General features: G+C 36.4%; 3 protein-coding genes across 4 annotated transcripts; all 3 read left to right on the forward strand.

Annotated features, from left to right (window-relative positions):
• Positions 1-352: 352 nt before the first annotated feature.
• On the forward strand, positions 353-5210 carry LOC306855158 (epithelial membrane protein 3-like). Its single transcript, XM_079393623.1, has 6 exons — positions 353-460; positions 2223-2311; positions 2667-2769; positions 3433-3573; positions 3840-4394; positions 4922-5210. The coding sequence occupies exons 2-5, from the start codon at positions 2234-2236 to the stop codon at positions 4013-4015; spliced, it is 498 nt and encodes a 165-aa protein (XP_079249749.1). The 5' UTR covers positions 353-460; positions 2223-2233; the 3' UTR covers positions 4016-4394; positions 4922-5210.
• Positions 5211-5814: 604 nt separating this feature from the next.
• On the forward strand, positions 5815-16624 carry LOC306855035 (protein FAM83E-like). 2 transcript variants are annotated; one of them, XM_079393423.1, is made up of 10 exons: positions 5815-6219; positions 7537-8271; positions 9476-9622; positions 10539-10663; positions 11455-11880; positions 13860-13913; positions 14011-14058; positions 14150-14360; positions 14509-14691; positions 15557-16624. In XM_079393423.1, exons 2-10 carry the CDS (start codon positions 7804-7806, stop codon positions 15743-15745), a joined length of 1851 nt encoding a protein of 616 aa, XP_079249549.1. In that variant the 5' UTR covers positions 5815-6219; positions 7537-7803; the 3' UTR covers positions 15746-16624. The 2 variants fall into 2 exon arrangements, with proteins under 2 accessions (XP_079249549.1, XP_079249550.1); XM_079393424.1 differs by having other exon boundaries at positions 5888-6219; positions 14512-14691; positions 15557-16621.
• Positions 16625-16860: 236 nt separating this feature from the next.
• LOC306855036 (tumor necrosis factor receptor superfamily member 9-like) lies at positions 16861-20922 on the forward strand. Its single transcript, XM_079393425.1, has 7 exons — positions 16861-17121; positions 17929-18048; positions 19627-19767; positions 19866-19932; positions 20014-20135; positions 20305-20433; positions 20538-20922. Exons 1-7 carry the CDS (start codon positions 16989-16991, stop codon positions 20657-20659), a joined length of 834 nt encoding a protein of 277 aa, XP_079249551.1. The 5' UTR covers positions 16861-16988; the 3' UTR covers positions 20660-20922.
• The last annotated feature ends 2 nt before the right edge of the window (positions 20923-20924 follow it).

Here is a 20924-nt window from a genome sequence, read left to right on the forward strand (position 1 = left end):
GTTTTATTTTCTTTATTTTTACATGTTGTTTTTACAAAAGAGGTTGTTTCTGGATGTCCACAAAATGTTTTTATTTTTAAATGTAATATATAATGTTTAAATATATTTAAGTGTAAACGTACACATGTACACAAAATAGTTTTATTGCCGAATCTATATCAGAACATCAGTGCATTGACTGTTGTGTAATTATGTAACGGGGCTCTTTCTGGGTTTGGGTGGACACACAACTAAGCCCATTTTTAGTTTGTAAAACTAACCCAGAGTTTTTCTGGAGCTGTGAAGGGAACTCCTCCTCTAACCAAGCCTGCATTCCTTCCTGGACCGTTTGTTTTTCCCCAAACGTAGGAGACTGTGGAGAGAGTGAGTGTGTGTGTGGAGGAGAGGAGACCAGCTGAAGACACAGAGGAACAACACAGCACTTCAGACCAAAGGAGATCTGTTGATACGACTACACAAGGTAAGCTTGATTATTACTTCTTCAACAACAGAAAGCATTTCCACTTCTAAAGTAATAGTTTATGTGCTATAGAATAACTTTAAAAGTGTCAGAAAGCTCTGGATGCACTGGTGCATAAAGAAGCCAAGGTCTTCACATTTACCTTATTAATGCATGAGACTACAACAACATGCTCATCTACAGAACCTAAAAGTCACATCAAGAAAATTTCCTTTAAAAAAAAAAAACCCTACAAAATAGTTAATATCCAAAAAGCGCTGAACCTAAGAATGAAGAATGATTATTATTATTATTATTACAAATCAAACTATGTTCTCTGAGATATTCTTGTTTGTTGGTTTTGTACGGTAAAAACCTTAGAAGTACAAATAAGATGCAACCAAACAGACTAGAAGATTATGTAATCATTCTCTCAAAACCGTTCAAAAAGTCTTAATTTCATGTGATAGTCCGTTCTGCTGTAAGATCTACGTACTTTTATGAGCAGTAATTACAGCTCATCTGTGTTTACAGTGTAAAGAGCATGTTGGTAAAGTCTTGAATGGCACTAAAGAGAAATAACTATCCTAGTCAGTGCCAGGAAGGCATAACGAGCAGCTCCTGCATGTAAACATGGAGAGGTGGGGGTCAATTTAATGAAAACCAGAGTTGGGGAATGTTGACTAAATACGTAATCGTACAGCCACCACAAAGGGCCTCTTGGTCTCTGGTTTGGAAAGAGATCCTCGCATGCACCGTGAGTTATTTTCACTGCTCTGTCGTGACAGCAATCTTGGGATCTGCTTGTGTCATTCCCAATCTTCCTTCCCTATCCAGATCTGTCACACAGTCCAGATTTATGAATGGACGTTTTGTTAGTCTCTGTTCATCTTTTGGATGGAAAAGTCATGGAAGGTTTGTGGTATAGCCATGTTTTGCGTCTCGGAAAAGTGATGATGGAAAAGCGTCTAGCAGTGAGGTGAAAACTCATTTATAGGTATGATGCCAGTGAAGTATTATTATACAGTGCTTGAATCAAGGTTCACACGCAAGTCCTACATTTTTCCCTGGAAAAGTCGCTATCAGCAAATGGCAGCATTTTGATTAACATGAATATTTCTGGAGATTTGACATCATATACAGTATCATTCAAAAGTTTGGAATCATAATTGGACTAATAATTTTATTCAACAAGGATGTTAAGTGACAGTAAAGACACTTCCAAAAGATTTAGAGAATTTAGATTCAGAGAATCTAAAGAACTAAATATAGTACGGTTTCCATAAGAATATGAAGCAGCACAACTGTTTTCAACATTGATAATAATAAAAAAATGTTTATTAAACAGCAAATCAGCATTATTTCTGAAAGATGACACTGTAATTATGCTGAAAATTCAGCTTTGCGTCACAGGAATAAATTGCATTTGAAAATATATTCACATAGAAAACTGTTATTTGAAATTGTAATTATATTTTCTGTTTTTATTGTATTTTTGATCAAATAAACACAGCCATAAAGACTTCTTTAAAAAAAAAAAATTTTTTTTTTTTACCGATTTCAAACTTCTGAACGGTAGTATGAATGGGATGCATAGAAACAGGAGATCTGTTTCATTCTGTCTGTTTAGTTTCATTCAAATCTGGAGATCAGACACAAACTGCTGCTGTTTACACAGAGCTCCTTATTGTCGGCCAGATCAGAGGCTTTTTAATCCCAAATGATTCCTCAGTTTTTCTGTGAGATTAAATTTCTCAACCAGAACCTTTTATTCTGCCTGCAGGATCCACCAAAATGGCATTCCTGTTGATGTTTGTGACCGTTCTGCATTTGGTCACCCTGGCCATGCTTTTCATTGCCACCATGGAGAAGGTTAGTCGTAATGCACTTGCACAAACACCACTTCCATGAAAGGTATCTTACTCATAGCAATGAGCAAATGCATTGAGTTCAGAGATCATGCATGTTTATCTATCAAAATGCATTCAGAATTGTAGGTTGAATTATTTTAGTGTATATATCAGGTAAAGCTGAAACACTTTTACTTGCATTTTTTCCCCTATGTTTTTTTTATACACTTTTGTTTGATTATACACTTCTATTATTGTGTTTTATTGCTGTTTTATGTACTGACCTGAAGCTTCTTTATCTAAAATAGCTATACAAATTTTCTTTATTTGTTGCATTTTATTTCTTCTTATTTATTATGATTATGATCTTTTTCTAGTCCTGGTGGACTTGGGGAGACATAGAGAACACCGATCTCTGGTATAAGTGCACCTATGAAAACGTCACAGAATCCTGGTTATGTGCTTCTGCCAAAGACAGCGGTGGGTATAACACTCATAAACCAAATAATGAATATAAATTGATTATTATAATCACTGGATTTAATTATCAGAGTCCAGGGGAACTGGTGAGTGTTCACAAAACTGCCGATTTGATACATTTTCAATTTGCAAAAAGGCCAAATATTACCTAATGTGATGATGCTGAGTGCAAAACATCCATAAAAGATTTGTAAAATTATTTATATGTATCAGCTTTAAGGTTAACACAAGCCGTAATGTCATAAGGTCATTTATCATTCCGCTTGCAATCTGCAAAGAAGTGGAAAAAGTGTAAATCAGTATCTGGCATGAAGTAAAGTCTTAAGAATGATTCATACATGTGAAAATCTGCTTATTAGAACTGAGCAAATATTAGTAATCGGGCTTCATTTCCTGAAGGCAGTTTTCTGCTGATTAAGGAATAATACAATACTTCTCCACCTTAAAAATGGTTGTAAAAGCAAAAATGATATGAAACGCATCCTATTTTGTGAGAGAATGTGACGTGCTCTAACAAAACAGGCACTATTGGAATCACCACCTAAACTTAGTACGATTGGATTTCTTTCAGCAAATATGACGCAGGGCAGTGTTATCAAACTATAATGACTATTTGTTAAAGGTAAGTACCTATTGGTGTTTGTGTGTGATTGTCTCTCTCAGAATGGCTGCAGTCAGTCCAGGCCCTCATGATCTTATCTGTGGTGCTCTCTTCCATCTCCTTCATGGTGTTCCTCGGGCAGCTCTTCACCATGTCCAGAGGAGGTCTTTTCTACTTCACTGGCCTGTGCCAGCTATTTGCAGGTATATAAAATTCTAATTTTGTATTTATTTTTGCTTACACTTTATTTTAAGGTGTGCTTGTTACAGTGAAATTATACATTTGAGTAATATTAACTACATGTACTTACTGTGTAACAAGGACACCTTAAAATAAAGCGTTACCTTATTATTTTATCTAGGTAGGGAGGTAGACAGAAAGTTTATATCATAATCTCACTCATTGTACAGTACCATATGTGCTGCTCCTTGTGGCCACTTTTTTATTCTCACTCCATTCACACTTCCAGGTTTTGCAGCGTTTGTGGCAGTTCTTATCTACACCTTTCAAAGGAGTGCGATTCTTCAAGATTCTCGTGAACTGGAAAAGGGTCATTTCGGCTACTGTTACATTCTAGCGTGGGTGTGTGTGCCCCTTTTACTCATCAGTAGCGCGGTTTATGTGCATCTGCGCAAACGGGCCTGATTTTCTGCTTAACACCACACATGTTGGCTACTTTAGTAGTTTAGTCTGCTAGGAGATTATACAGTATTTGCTTATGGCTTTAATTAGGCGAGCCAGAGCATGATATTACTTATTGTTATTTATTATTATAACATTCGTTTTTTGGACCAATCTCTCAAAACCTGCTTTGCTGCTTTTGCGGAGTTGCAACAAAACTTGCTGTATTTTCCCATAGTGGGGAAACTGCTGCTCTAAGTTTGATGCTGACAATCAACTGGGATTTTGATGCAAAATTATTTTTTAAAGGAAAATTTAAATTAGCTGAAAATGTAGTCACCCACAGGATATCCAAGGCGTACATCCAAACAGATTTGGAGAAATGTATCGCTTGCTCAGCAATGTATCCTCTGCAGTGAATGGGTGCCGTCAGAATGAGAGTCCAAACAGCTGATTAAAAACATTACAGTAATCCACATAAAGAAAAATAGTTTGTTTTTAATAAATCCGTCATTAAGGATCTAAAAGGCCTAGCTAAAATACAACTGCTCTATCCATAATATTTCTTTCTTCAATGAAAAAGTCATCTCGTCTGAATCAGGAGAGAAATATGCACAGATGGCGCACTTTGTTTACAAGCCAAAACAGTCCAAAATGGTTCTAAACAAATGTATCGGTAGATTTTGATGTGAGAGAACAACAGGAGAAGGACTTTTTCACTGGAGGAAGCGTCACTATGAAATATGAACTGATATTTTGTCCAGAAGCGACAGTTTAAAATGAAAAGGCCTCGAAAATGGATTTGTTTATGGAAAATGTGCATCTTTTCACTTCACAAGATGTTAACTGATGGACTGGAGTGGTGTGGATTATTGTGATGTTTTTATCAGCTGTTTGTACTCTCATTCTGACGGCACCCATTCACTGCAGAGGATCCATTAGTGAGCAAGTGATGTAATGCTACCCATTTCTCCAAATCTGATGAGATGATGAAACAAATGTTCAGCTAATTTTCATTGTTGGGTGAACTGTTATTTTAAATAATACTTTAAGAAAACTTGAGTGTAAAAAACACAAAACAAATTGTCAGAATTCCCAAAACTGGAAACGTTAAACCTTTCCAACCTTTTTTTTCAATACTAAATATGTGCCTATGTGCATTTGTATTATTATGTTTTTATGTATGCAAACTCTTTAAATAAAATGTTTTTTAACAATGACAACAGTAGTTATGATGTTTTAGGTCAGAGTAAACTTTCAGTGCAACAATGAATAAACAGAAAAGAACAATTGTACCACAAAAATGCTTCAGTTCAAGTAGGATCAACAAGTGTCCACTGAAAAATGCTTGGTATCGAGTGAGTCAAGGTGCTCTTTAAGTGGTTTACATAGTAATGAGAATCTGCACTGCAAATTGAAATACTTAAATATTCAATTCAAACTGCTCTAGCAAATCATTGTGTTTAATTGATTTATCAGCACAACAACATGCCATCATACTACACATTATCTGCTTTGAAAAGCACTGTTGATTCTGTCTAGGCACAAAATAAACATCAGTGGCATGACACCTACAGAGAGATGTGGTGATTAAAGAGGTATGTGTGCATTAATTGCACGAGTTGCATGGAATTCCAGTAACTTGTTCATGCAAAGGTGAACTCAGCATACTTTCTACAGTGGATTAAAACACTCCTTTGTACATGTAGCTTCCCTGCATGTGTCTAAACATCTAGTATATTTCTTGTAACCTCATGCCCACCCAACCAGAGGTGTATGATGTGAAAAGAGACCACTAGACAGGTGTTGAGTTCCAGCCTCTCCCCCTTTTGACTGTAGCTGGGAGGGAAGGAAGGTCTCAATCTCTGCTCCCTGGAGAAGACTGGCTCAGCTGGTAGAACCAGTTACGATAGCGAGCCGGCGACAGGGACGTGTTTGCTAAAGAGAAAACAAGGACAGAAATCTAATATCGGACTTGGGCCGAGGGAGACCAGAACATGTTTTGGGGATGGTTTGCTGATGATATGCTGACTCAAGACGTGGATTTGAGTGAAAGCTAAGAAATGGGTAGATCGCAGTGATGACTAGTTGCTCACATTGGCTGGTGACGGGGAGTAATTTAACACCAGACAGAGAGAGGCCATTTAGAATGGGAGGAGATAGCAGCGATATGTCAGAACTTGACGGAAAGAGTCCATGGACTGAGGGTGTGTGAGTAAAACAGACGGGTAAGTCTCGACTTTTGGTAAATAATATGTTCTTGTGAAGTGTTACTAAAAAATATAAAACCAAAAATAGATTTTGGCATCAAATATGCAATAAGTAGTACACTTACAAAGTAGTACTACTTTTAAAAAGAGTACATATAACTTAAGTGCGAACTTAGTGTAAACTTAATTGTATGTTATGTGTAATTAAAGGGAGATGTATAGTAGGTCAAATTTATATTAAACGCAATTGGCTGAACTTTAGAGTTCTTTTGACCCGCTTAGGATGTAATACATCTTTATATGTAATTTCATAATTGCTTCTCGTCTCGTGAAATATGGTTAAAGTTTACTGATAATACTCACAATTATTTATGGTGGTAAACTAAATATACTTGTACTTATGCTTTATTTCACAATGGCCCTTGTGAAAAAGAAGTATGCTTTAGTTTACTGTAAAATTAATAAAGACTTTTTTTTATTTTTTAAGCATATACTTAAGTGAGAACTGCACTGTAAAAAAAAAAAAAAAAAAAGTTGGGCCAACTTAAAATTTTAAGGCAACCAGCTTCAACAGATTTTTGAGTTTTCTCAACTTATTTTTTAGGAAACTTTTTATTGTATAAAATTAAAACAAGAAATTGAGAACTCAGAAATCTGCTGAAGCTGGTTGCCTTAAAATTTTAAGTTGGCTCAACTTTTTTTTTTTTTACAGTGTAGATGTAATGTTCTCGGACACTTAATCGCATGCTAATTGCAATTAAATGAACTGTATTAATTAATGTTAATTTTGTATTAAATGCAATTAGCTAAACTTTAAAGTGTTTTTATTCACTTAAGTACTTTATTATAAGTGATTTTATAATTATTGTTTTTTGAAATATGGTTAATGTCCACATAAAATACACTTTAATATAATTTCTATTAATACATGTATGACATGTATTTTTATGTATTTGTCATGTACTTTACACATTTGTAATGTTGATGTTGTATTATATATTAACTTTAAATGAAATATTAAATACCACACTGCAGTTAAAATTATAATCAAATAAGGTACTGTGCTTTAGTATGTTAATATACCTTAAAGTATACTTTTGATTTGACATTATTACAATGTGTATATTTTAAAACGTAACTTTCTTTAAGCACACTTAAATAGCCTTTTATTTCATTAATATTATATTATCCGCAAGTGCAGTTTTTTGCAATGTATTTTAGATTTGAAGTACACTACAAGTGCACATTCAATACAATTAAGCACACCTCTTTTTTTTTTGCACAAGGGTGTTCACCAAACCAAAAAGAAACCTAATGTTGTTTTTTCCCCTCAAGTCTGTATTCCAGGTCATTTCAACGATCTCCAGATCTTCCCAATTCCACCACAAAGTATCCAGCTTTTCTACTGAGTCTTGGTGTTTAAAAAGAGTTAAATGTCTTCAACACATGAAGAAGAACCTCAACTATCTGAATAATTCACCAACTTCCTCCTCCAAGTAACTTAGAACAGCTGCCATTTATTGTTTACATATAAACATGTAATTTTCCACAGTCATTTTCCGTGTAGTAGAAGGATATCTCCAACAACGTCAGGCTCCAATCATGTCAAACTCTCAAGAGCAGAGCCTCAACGAGAACATCGTCTTCGCTCCACTGACAGAGTCCAATCCAGACTTCTTGCACAGCGAGGAGGAGCGCTATTGTGTGGAAAGCCTGGTGAGCTCCGGTCCTGAGGCTTTCTACACCAAACTCCACCAAGAACAAATCGGATCGTTCCTGTCCCCCGGCGAGGTGAACCAGATCTCCGACTGGACCGAGGACTGTTATCAAAGCGATGCAAACCAGGAGGATGGAAATGGTGAGGTGGAGGTCGGTTCTGATGGGGAGGACTTCTCTGGACATTATTTTCCCACAGAGTCCGACACTCCGGCGCCATGCTTGGAACTGGGATGGCCGGAAAAGACAATCTGGATGGACATAGGGCAGATTGACGTCTACACTAACCCTCCTGCAGAGCAGACGCCCACCATACGGGAAATCCTCAGGAGACACCTACAAGGAGCCACTAAGGTAAGACCAGGGCTGTTTTTTTGAAAAGCATCATAAGCTAAGTTTGTGGCAATGGTTCTGCGATCTACTTAGGGTTATGATGCTTTTGGGAAACGCAGCCCAGAAACGAAGGGGTTGCCCTTGTGGCCCATCACACCAAGAACGATAACTACAAAGATATGGATTTAAAAATCGTTCTTAATTTAAAGAAATGGCAGATTCACAACACAACTATAGTGATAGCAGCACAGAGGAACGATATCATTGGAATCGATTTTTTTCCCAGCTGAAGAACCTTAAAAACACTGACAGCCAATCAGACTCCACCTGAGCTGGGGCCTGTTTCATAAAACAGGTTTACCAAATAAGCCAGGTTTATTTCAGTTAGCCTGACTTAATAAGTCAGACTAACTGAAATAAGCTTGGCTTGTTTGGTAAACTTCTTTTATGAAACAGCGAGCTGGAGCATTTAAAGTGGCAGACAACAGTAATAAACAATACATACAGTTGTTATTGTAGTTATCTTCATGGTTATGATTCTTGGTGTGAACGGGCCTTTACACTGTAAATAATTATCATATTTTAATGGTAAAAAACGTTACAGTAACTTTACAGTACAGTCATTTGTTAATGAAATGGTGAAAAACATAGTGGTAACTTTTATTTGTAAGTGAAAAACAAGCCATCTTATAATTTACAGTGAAAACCCGTAAATTAACATTCCCAGAATTCCCTGTGTGACACTTCAAATTGATGGTTTTTCATTGAAATAGTTGTTTCTCCTTAGTTTTCTTTTTGGTTCTGTACATTTTGGTTTTATGTTATGTCTTATGTCGTTAAATGAAAGATTATTTCTTTATTTTAGTGTCATGTGTGTAACCGGGATGATGTTTTATATTTTTTGTGCAACTTCTATATACAGAATGTCTATCCATGATCTATATGCTTAGAATTTACTATAGCTTGTAGCTACTTATAATGAGCTTTGATTTATCATGCATGCTACTTGATTTTTTTATTTTTTTTCTGGTAATTTTCTGGCAACTGTCTGGTATACATTTAACAGATTTTTTTAATACACCAGTGTAGTTAAATGAAGAAAAAAGCACAAAACTACTTTAAAAGCAGACACTTTAGACTGATGTTGAATATGAAGATTCATCTACAGGAAGTCTGTTAGAATGTTTACTGTAAATTATAATTTTTTTGCTTTTGCGTTGGGCAGCTGATCGCTGTTGTAACAGATAAACTGTCGGACAGCGCAGTGATTGGTGACCTCCAAAACGCCGCATCACGGGGGGTTCCTGTGTACATCATCCTCAACAAAAGATCCGTGGAGGAGAATTGCTTTTTGCACCAGCTTCAACATCCAGTGAGTGAATATAGTTAACTAAATCTAAATAAAAAAAAATAGTAACTTGAAAAAAAATTAATAAAATGTTTTTTTTTATAAATTAAACTGACCTTATTTCATCAGCTAATTGCCAAGACTTAAAAATAAAGGTTGAAGTGCTATTTTAGTTTTCCTAAAGAACTTTAAAAGAACCACTTTTCTTCGTGTGATTAGCATTTAAAAAATCTGAAGAACATTTTTATCATCGCAACCTTTTGTGGAAAAGAAATGTTTCATGGATGTTAAAAGAACCTTTATTTTTACATGTTTTATTTTTTATTTAGTTGAACTTGGCGTACTAAGAAAAATAAGAAAAATTACAAAATGATCTCAAATTAAAATGAAAAGAAAATATGAAAATATCCTACTCAAATAACATATAATGATTAATGATGCAGTGTTCGGCCTGATTTTGTCCTGGTTTTCATGATAATATTTCAAGCCAGTTATACAACCTTTAGGCCACAAAACATCCATGCACACCTTAACAGACTGAACTTTAGGCTGTTCCACTAAACAAAAGACCTAGACACACCTTAGTGGATAACCCTGCATCTGTTAGCAAATGTTACTCTCTATCACAGAGTTTATTTCTTTTTCTGTCCCTGTTAGTATGAATGAGAAGAACTCACAAAGCAGTGCTGAACAGGTTCAGCCACATTCATCTATCTGGTGCAGATGATTGGCGTGCGGTTGAGGAATGCTTGGGTTTAAATCACTCCACATCTCTGAAACTTAACTGGAACAGACCTTTGGTTAAAAGGCGAAATTCCTAAAGTTTTCAGTGCATTTGAAATCAACCGAACAATCGCTTGAGCGATGCATTCTTGAGAAAAGGTTCTGAAACATTCAGTTTTGCAATGTAGTTCACGGGAGTCTCTTCCACATATTCCAGAATATCATGGTGCGCATTCTTGGAGGTAAAACGTACCTGACGCGCGACACTAAGATGGTGGTCGGAGAACTGAAGGACAACTTTGTGTTGGTGGATCTGGAGACGGTGATTTTTGGGAGCTACAGGTAAAGAACGGTTTCCTACAGTAATAGAGCTCATCAATCAGCCAAGAAACACATTAGTTGAAGACTTGCTCTAGGGAACATGGGTGGGAACCTTCTGGAATTTGAACCAACTTTTGGGTTGCCAGCTCATACCTTTAAAGACTATAAGCTACACCACCCCTACATTATACAGACAATTAGAGAAATTAACAGTTTGTGGGAACAATTTGTTTGTCTCATTCACAGCTGTTAAAGTACACTACTGTTAAAAAGGTAGTTTTATTTATTTATTTATTTAGTCATTTAGCAGATGCTTTTATCCAAAGCGACTTACAAATGAGGACATAAGAAGCAATCAAAACCAACAATCTTCAAAAAATCTTACTGACCCCCAAATTTTGAATGGTACTGTTAATAAAGAGTGACTTGTTCACCTAAAATCATTTACTTTCCGTCATGTTATTTAAAATCCATACGATTCCACATTTAAACAATGGACTCCCACAGTCAGGCTCCAAAAGAACAAAGTATCATAAAAATATCCCATATTACTCGTGAGCGATTTTTTTTTTTTCTTTGCTTTTGAGGCTTTTCTGAGATCGGAACGATTCTGAAAATATAAAAGTCCAAAAATATATCACACTGAAAGCATGTCGTTGGCTGTCACGAGCCAAGTGCGTAATGAGACGCCATGTTTGAAATATGTGGAAGGCTATTTTATTAGGCTATAATTTTATGGTGCTACTTTATGGGAGTTGTACATCTTCTAAATGTTTTATAATCTCTTGATTTGTTTTCTTTGTCTTGGTCAGTCTTAGCTGGAGCGATGCTCACCTGCACCGTCAGCTCGTCACAGTTGTCAGCGGCCGCGTGGTTGAATCTTTCGATTGTGAGTTTAGGATCCTCTACGCTGCCTCGCTCCCAATCCCGGACGCGTGGAAAACTGGAAAACCAGCTACCGAGCCCAAAACATTTAAAAAAATACAGCCATTGAACATTAATAAAGTTGAACTCACAGAGTTCGTCTCTAGTCCTCCACCTCCACCTACCGACAGCCCCCTTGACTGGGAGGCGATGGGGGTCATCCAGAGATTCCTGGACAGCCCTCTTAGTCCACCTGATGCTGCTGAGGTGCCCTTTCATCATCGACACCTCCTGGACAGACATCCGGGAAGATGGGAGCCTCCCTACAATGACTTTAACAGCAGACTTGTGCAAGGGTATCCAGAGGACGGCAAGTAAGAAAAGCATAGTACACACTGATTTATTACATTGTAAGTGATGGTCTCACAGTCACTTAAAGGAATATGCTAGTGCTAACAAAAATTTGAGAAAAAAACTATTTTAAACAGCCTTTGAACAGATTAATTTGCATAAAATACCACCAATTTAAAGGGATAGTTCACCCCAAAATTTAAATTTGATGTTTATCTGCTAACCCCCAGGGCATCCAAGATGTAGGTGACTTTGTTTCTTCAGTAGAACACAAACAAAGATTTTTAACTCAAACCGTTGCAGTCATATAATGCCAGTCAATGGGCACCAAATCTTTGAGATGAAAAAAAAACATGCACAGACAAATCCAAATTAAACCCTGCGGCTCGTGACGATACATCGATGTCCTAAGACACGAAACAATCGGTTTGTGCGAGAAACTATTTACATCATTTTTTACGTTTGATACACCACAATGTCCAACTGTCCTGAGCGCATACACAACAGCCGGCGCGTCGTCTTCTTCTTGCTTTACGGCAGATCGCAGACTTATAAGTGCATACATTTAAAATTTTGGGGTGAACTATCCCTTTAATTACTTGCCTTCATGTCGTTCCAAACCTGTAAGACCTTTGTTCATCTTCGGAACACAAATTAAGATATTTTTGATGAAATCTGAGAGCTTTCTGACCGGCATAGACAGCAAGGGAACTACTACGTTCAAGGTCCAGAAACGTAGCAAGGACATCGTCAAAATAATCCATGTGACATAAGATCCTTGCTGTCTATGGGAGGGACAGAAAGCTCTTGGAATTCATCAAAAATATCTTAATTTGTGTGAAGATGAACGAAGGTCTTACAGGCTTGGAATGACATGAGGGTGAGCAATTAATGACAGAATTTTCATTTTTGGGTGAACTATCCCTTTAACTAGAAGCCACCATTAATACAGCCATACTGATATACTATGGGCGTCCCGAGTTCGATCCCGGCTCAAGGACCTTTCCCGATCCCGCCCCCTTTATTATGATCTGTCCTATCATAATAAATAAAGATAAAAACGCTAAAAGCAAATCTTTAAAAAATAATTAGCCTATAGCTGACCTGAAAGTGTTATGATAAACAATATAATTTAACTAAATATGATATCATTATGTGATGTTGTGCCACAAAAATATGTAGAATACAATGTAGACATCATTATCTTAAACTTTTACAAATTTGTTAGATTTGTGTATAGAAGAAAATAAAGGCAATTATAAAATACATAAAATGATTGTTCTGAAAGTCAGTATTCATGCTTTCGAGTGTTCATTCATGCTTTTAGGTTTTAAAGTGCAGATAATTTTGAATTTATTGGTAACACTTTAGAAATCTGATCCTTTGTTAATGAATAACTTTTCATGAAAGACCTGAGAAGCTCAGATTTGATTTGAATACAGTTGTTTCTGCAATGTATGACTCCTTATTTAATATACTGTATTAAAGCAACAAGCCCCAAGAAGCCGTGGTTTACAGTGAATTTATAACAGCTAATGGGCGTTGTTAGGCATGACGCGAAGCTGTTATAAATTCACTGTAAACCATGGCTTCACAGGGCTTATTGCTTTTTTAAAACAGTTATTCCATATACGAAGCTAGGCTTCACAAAATAAAACAAAGCAAATAAAATGTAATGATATTAACAAATGCATTCTTCTTCCACCAAACAATGTAGTTCCTCAGAAACGGTTGTGGTTGTAACAAAGTGGTTGCCAAGCAACATACACACTGGCAAAGGTGTTTGTTTGTAGAGTAATATACAACAGCTTCTAATGTGGCTCAACCAATCAGAATCAAGGACCGGCACTATACGTTTTATAATATAATATCATATTCCGCAAGCTGCGATAACTTTAAAGATCACAATCCTGAAGCTGCTTCAGAATTAGGTCAAATATTCACCCTAGAAGGCTTTTTCTGTACAAACATGTTTAATCAGTTTTATCTCATTGCATTTTAGGTTTAGTTCAATGTTTCTGTCAGACATAAGGCATCCAGAATATCAAAGACCAAGGTCAGAATTTCCCCAAAGTCTTTCATGTAATCTCATACGTACAGATGTATTGTTAGACGTGTTTGCGCTTAACACACATGGTCTTTTTCTGTTGTAGGCGACATTATTCTCCTGGAGATATGCATTGCAATGAGGTGGTGAACAGGTAAATCTTACAACCGGTCCAAAAGACCAGTAGAGCAAAACACAAATATTTGGATGTTAACAAACGTTGTGCTAATCTCTTTCATCCAAAGGCCTCTACAGATTCCTGACAGAATCACGTATCCTCTTCTGAATGCTGAAAGTGAGGAGAGGTTTCCTGTGTACAAATCTCGCACCCACCGTATGGACATGACATCGGAGGAAGAGCTCGGTGCCTCTGGGAGACGAGAGCCTTACCTGAGGAGGGACAGAGTTGTAGGAGATACCTTGAACCCTGAAGGAACCACACAAGCTAATTTTAAGGTATGCTGCTATATGTTAACATATAACGATGTTCAGCCCTAAAATTTGATTGCATGAGCCAGATTCTGAGTGCCCATGAAATTGCCTATATATGCATGTCAAATAAATTATATATTAATATGATTGATGCTGTTTGCTTTTCTCACAGAAGCCGTCAGAACTGTCACGGAGCAAGACTTTCAGCACTTTGAGCGACATTCTTAAGCGGGTCAATGCACGTGCAAGTTCCTCAGGACAGCAGAGGACAGACAACCCGGGGCCAGGCATCAGCAAATCCACACTGGACCTCAATTTACAGCGTTCAGACATGGCAGCAAACGCTCGAACCACTGTAAGAGAGAACGAGATTTCTCATTCATATGCACTTTCTGTGCCAGCTGTTAGAATAAAAGATAAACACACAGTTAGTATTAAAAGAGCCATACAAACTCTCATGTTACCACTCATATTTCAGGCATATTTCATGTCATTTATTAATGGAACATTGTTATTTTGAATTTATTTCCATGAACCACATCTGTGGCATGTTTGTTGTCATGTTATAACTTATTTTTTTAATACTAGAAGGGTGCAATAAATTGATCAAAAATGACATTCATTTAAATTGATGATAATTTCAACAAAATGAATTAAAAATATTAAGTTAAATTAACTTAAAATAAGCAGCACAATTGTTTTCAGGATTTATAATGATAAGAAATGCTTCTTGACCACTAAATCAGGATATTAGAATGATTTCTGAAGGACCATGTGACTGAAGAGTAATGATGCTGGAAATTCAACTTTGCCATCACAGTATAAAACACATTTGAATTCATATTCAATTAATAAACAGCTATTTGAAATTGTAATAATATTTCACAATATTATTGTTTTACTGTATTTTTGATCAAATAAATGTTAAGCCAAAGACACTTATCAAAATATATATAAAACATTTTTTTACTTTTAAATGGTAGAGTATAACAACTCAAATAAATATTACATTAAACATTACATTCTTGTGATTCTCTCTTAAAAACTCTTGCGATTGTACATTTTTAAGGCAATAACATGTTAATGCATAATCAGAATTTCATCCTCCTAGAATTTTTTTTTTTTTTCAATTTTTATTTTGCTGGTACACTTAACGTGATTAAATGAGCCAGATGTTCCTTTAGAACTGTAAGAACTGACCCACTTCTGTTGTCTTTCAGAACTGTGATAATCTGCCCCTGACTCCAGCTCTGGCACTTATGAAAAAGAGAAACGATGAGGTTAAATCGGGACTGTTGAGGAGCATGCCCAGTGTGTTTACACCGGGATTCAGAACTCCCAACTTTGGCCTGCAGAGGGAGACATGGAGGTCTCCATTCAGAAGCCATAGAACTGAGGAGGAGCACTGATGTTATGCAGGAAACCCCAGACAATGACATCAACAGTGTTACAATAATTCCCACATATTTAAATATGTAAATGTCACTGTAATAAACAGGGCTGCAGGTTAAAAGGGATTTTCCTGCTTCCTGCAATGATGTTACACTTGAAAAATAAGACTATTAATATATGCCTGATTTAAATGATTTATTGAAGATGGGATGGACTGTCTTTGAATTTTAAAGGCCCAATGTTTATATATACCTTAATTTTAACTAGATTTATACAATCGAATACCACAAAGAATTTTAGAGGCTGGCTTGTTTTATTTTAATATGCTCTGTTTAAAGTCAGCATTGGTCAAAAAGGAAAGTTGTTTCAGAGGGTTTTTTTTCCCCTTTGGAATAATGTGCACTGATGAATCATAATAAGATTAAAAATAAAGAAATAATAAAAGATTGTAAAATTTAAATTTGTAAATAAAGCTAAAATTTGAAGTATATTTTATAAGAAAATACTACTTTCTACGTCACAATTTTATATGTTCTGTAATTCAATGTGTTACTTCATGTTTCTTTGTAATTATTTGTAATATTAACTAGCAATTATTGAGAAACTGTTTCAAAGTAAATCCTTTTTTTTATGGAGTCAATTTTAATTTGATGATGACTTTAAATCATTAGAACTGTCTGGATGGGCTGCTAAGATTAAACAGAAATAGAAAAGTTTGTAATGTGACAATAGAAAATGATATTTAAATATTGGGGTGGAAAAAACTGTGGATTGTAATTGTAAATGTTAATAATTGCATTGTTTTACCTGATATAAAATATAGTTAAATGGCATAGATTTCACAGTGGTTGTGGTTCCCCTTTCAAAAATGAAATTAAAGACATTATTTCATTACTAAAGAGAAAGGAATATCCCTGCACTTTGAACTGGCTCGTCATCATTTATGAAAAAAAAAATCTGATGAGTCACTATCAAACACAGGTTATGCACCTCTTTTGTGTGCGTGTGTGCGTGTGTGTGCGTGCGTGTGTGTGTGTGTGTGTGCGTGCGTGTGTGTGTGCGTGTGCGTGTGTGTGTGTGCGTGTGCATGTGGGTGTATTTGTGACGTTGAGGAACTTACAAATGTGGTTTCACATGTGAGCTCTTCAGACTTTGTATAGACGCAGCTCACTAGGGCAGATCAGTATTCTGTCAGAGACAGACAGTGTGTGTGTGTGTGTGTGTGTGTGAAGTGTGTTAACAGACAGCTTGTCGTGGAGGATGAAGCTGCTCCATGGACTGATCCTGGCTGTGTCTGTCCTGGTTCTGGCTGCAGGACACAGTGTGGAATCTGGATGTCTGAACTTTGATTTTAAGGACACCAATAGCAAGTGCTGTAAGAAGTGTAAACCAGGTGAGTTTTGAAAAGGAATGATTAGCTTTGGGATGAAATGAGGATGATATATACACTAGTCAACATTTAAAGTGGTTCAAAACCTTTCATCAAAGTTGTCCTAAAACCAAAATGCATTCTTGTCTTAGGACAACTTTGATGAACTTTTTGATCCATTTCAAATGTTGACAATTAGCACCTCTAATATCAAAGTAAATGGAAAACAAATGACCATTTTTATCTGTTTAATGTCTGGCATATGATTTTGAATGCATTTTATATATTCATGAGAGGTGATGGAGAAAGTGTTGTGAAATGACCAAACCCCAAAACTGGAAATAGAATTTTGTCAAGCACACGAGTCAATGGAAATGTAGTTCGTAGTATCAAGTCTGTCTTTAAATACATATGAAGAATGTAATATAAAGTGTGTCTGTTTCCCCTCATGATCATGTGCGATCACATGATAAAAACCACATCTGAGGTTTACTTTCGATATGATTATTGTGCTTCAGAGCTGCATTGTCACCGGAATGAAACTCGGTCTGATGTAGAATTCAGAGGGAGGTTCAAAAGTCCACTTGTGAAGATGCTTTTATGTTTAATTTTTTCTTTAATTTGTTATTTAAATAAGACTATTATTTTTTTCCACCTACAAACAAGCATAATAATCGAAAAAAAAAAAACTCATGCCACTCATTTATTTATTAGATTAGTGCATTAAATATTACTCATCAATTTATATGTCAATGCTTCATTGCTCATTTTTTAACACTAACGCTTTATTCATTTCCATATGTTCAAAGTGTATGTGTGTGTTTGTTGCAGGAAACCGTCTTGTCTCTACTTGTGGTCCAGATGCAAACGCTTTGTGTACTCCGTGTGAAAAAGACAACTTTATTACTGATGGAAACCCATGGGTGTGCAAAATATGTGATAAGTGTTCAGGTACAGGATTTAATGTAGGCCATGTATTTTTCCTTTTTAACTGATGTTCAGACCGTCCTTACATCCCAATGCCCGATACTGCTACATGTCCATGTGTTCTGGCAAAAAAAGGCCAAAAGGGCCCTTTAATGACACATTCTGATGATGCTTACATGTGTGGGTGGGTCTAAGGGAAAGGGACCAATCAGGTTGCAGCTCTTCTTATCAATTGAAACCCAACCATTTAATCAAATTCCTCCTCCTTGTAAAAACACTGCCGATGTTTACCCTTGTTTTACCCTCTGTCTCTGAGTATTTTGGCAAGTCTTTGACTTTTTCCCTACTGGCTAAACACCCTATGCCTCAGCCTGGCACAGTAGCCACACCCCAAACTCTCGCTATTGGCTGCGCAGAAGTATGCAAATACATAGGCTGACAGGCAGGTTGGACATCCTATTGCATGCAATGTTTGGATGAACATTTATATGGTCCTGTGTCTTCTACAGAATACATCTATGTATTTTTATATTTCGATAACTTTAATTATTGATTGCTATTAGGCTGTGAAGAGACTTTCAACCAGTAAAACAAAAAATGTATACGAAAACTTTGCCTACCCTAGCTATAAACAAAGTCTGAATAGTGAGGTGAGGGGGAAAAAAGTCAGTATTGTGAAGCATTACAGGGATAGTTCACCCAAAAATGAAAATCTGTCATTAATTACTCACCCTCGTGTCGTTCCAAACCCGTAAGACCTTCGGAACACAAAATAAAATATTTTTGATGAAATCCGAGAGCTTTCTGACCCTGCATAGACAGCAATGTAACTGAAATGTTCCTATAGGCCCAGAAACGTAGTAAGGATGTTGTGGTATGGTGAATGGTGGTGGACAGTGGCGTGGAGGAGAAGAATTGCTGAATAAAATCTTTATTTTTGTTTTGTTTGTGCACAAAAAGTATTCTCGTAGCTTTGTTACAGTTAAACCACTGATGTCACATGGACTGTTTTAATGATGTCCTTACTACCTTTCTGGGCCTTGAATGTGTCAGTTGCGTAAGGGTCAGAAAGCTCTCGGATTTCATCAAAAATATCTTTGTCAAATTAATGACAGAATTTTCATTTTTATGTGAACTATCCCTTTAGCTCGCAATTTTGAGACGAAAAGTCAAGCTTGTTTCCACCACGGAAAAAACAAACAAATAAATGAAATCGTGCCTTTTATCTAATAACCCTGACCTTTTTTCTCGGCATATCTCGGAATTCAGAATTGTGATTAAGAATTCAGAACTGTACAGAGATATTACGATATAAACTCAAAACTGCGAGGGAAAAAAATCTAAATTGTGAGCTAAATAGTCACACTTAGTTTATTTTTAATTTTGTAAACAAGGTTCATAGTTAATAGACTGACCCAAAATTGGAAATTTTATCTTCACGAAAAATCTATTTTGGGTATAATTATGTCATGTGGCCTGAGAACACATTTGGTTGTGTGCTCTTCACATCTAGTGTCACACAGATGAGATTCAGATTTGAATACTATGATAAATATAGCTGCTTGTGTTTTGATCAGGTCTCGCTCCTGTCCTCTATTCCAGGTAAATACAGGCAGGTGAAGGTGAATTGCACTGCCAGCAGTGACACAGTTTGTGAGTGTAAACCAGGATATCGATGTGCTAATGACAAATGCTCTAGCTGCAACGAAGAGTGTGGCAAGGGACAGCAGCCCAATGCAGCAGGTGAGTCTGAAAAGAGATAACTGATCAGTTTTGAATTTGAATAAAAAAATAAAAAATACACATCTGAATGCAATATATTTCTTGTATGAATTCACAAGGCTGTGAGCCATGTCCTCCAGGGATGTACAATGACAAGATCCATCAATACTGCTTAAACTGGACCAAGTATGATGCATATTTTCATTCACTTATTCATGAAGCTACTTATCACAAGCAATGTTTAAAACTGTATCTCTCAACCCACAGATGTACGCAGCCAGACCATCAAATAATTGTGCCAGGAAATGCATACGCAGATGTAATCTGTGGCCTTAAACCATACACCAAACCCAAACCAACAGTGTTGCCAGCAAGTGACGCAGAAAGTGGTATGAATGACAGAAATAAATAGCAGAAAATATGTGGCCATAATAGTGACCATGTTCAAATTGATAGTGAGTCCTCACTGATAACAGACACCATAGGAGTGTGTTTACCTTTTAAAAGATGGAAAACCATAAATTTTGTTTCCATTGCCATTGTTGCTCTTTGCTACAGAGGTCACTGTTATTCTCATCATCTTTGGGCTCATCAGCATAGCAATACCTGTTGCTACAATCCTCTTCCTGGAGTGGAGAAGAGGAAAGACCACTCAGAAACCCCATGTTGAAAAGGAAACTCTTGAAGGTAAACATCTTTCTTTAGTTATTCAGCACATAGGTTTGTTGAGAGCTCTTGTATCTTCCTGCACCTTTCTAGCATGAACATGTTTTTCTGTGTCTTTTGCGCAGCAGGAGGACAGTCTCTTCTTGATGAGCCCAGCTTCTGTTTTCCTCAGCAGGAACACGGCGGTAGCAATCAGAGTTCGACGGCCTCGCTGGTCTCAAAGGATATCGGGCCTTTGGAAGCATGAACTTGTGTAGCAAGCTGAACCTAAATGAGCATTTTTTGTAGTTATATGCAGATGTGTATAATGTCTATGTAATGTGTAATTTATTTACTGAATTCTACTGGAATCATATCATTAAAACTGTATTCATGATGTTTGTGACATTTTGTTGTCACTAAAATGTAACTTAAGTATTTATGTTGAATGTACCATGTTTTCATATTATGCCCAAGTTCTGAAACAATAAATTTTGTACTTAGTTTACTGCTAAGAAGCAAACCTTTCTGAA

This window comes from Barbus barbus (assembly GCF_936440315.1).
Source record: "Barbus barbus genome assembly, chromosome: 35".
NCBI classification, from domain to species: domain Eukaryota; kingdom Metazoa; phylum Chordata; class Actinopteri; order Cypriniformes; family Cyprinidae; genus Barbus; species Barbus barbus.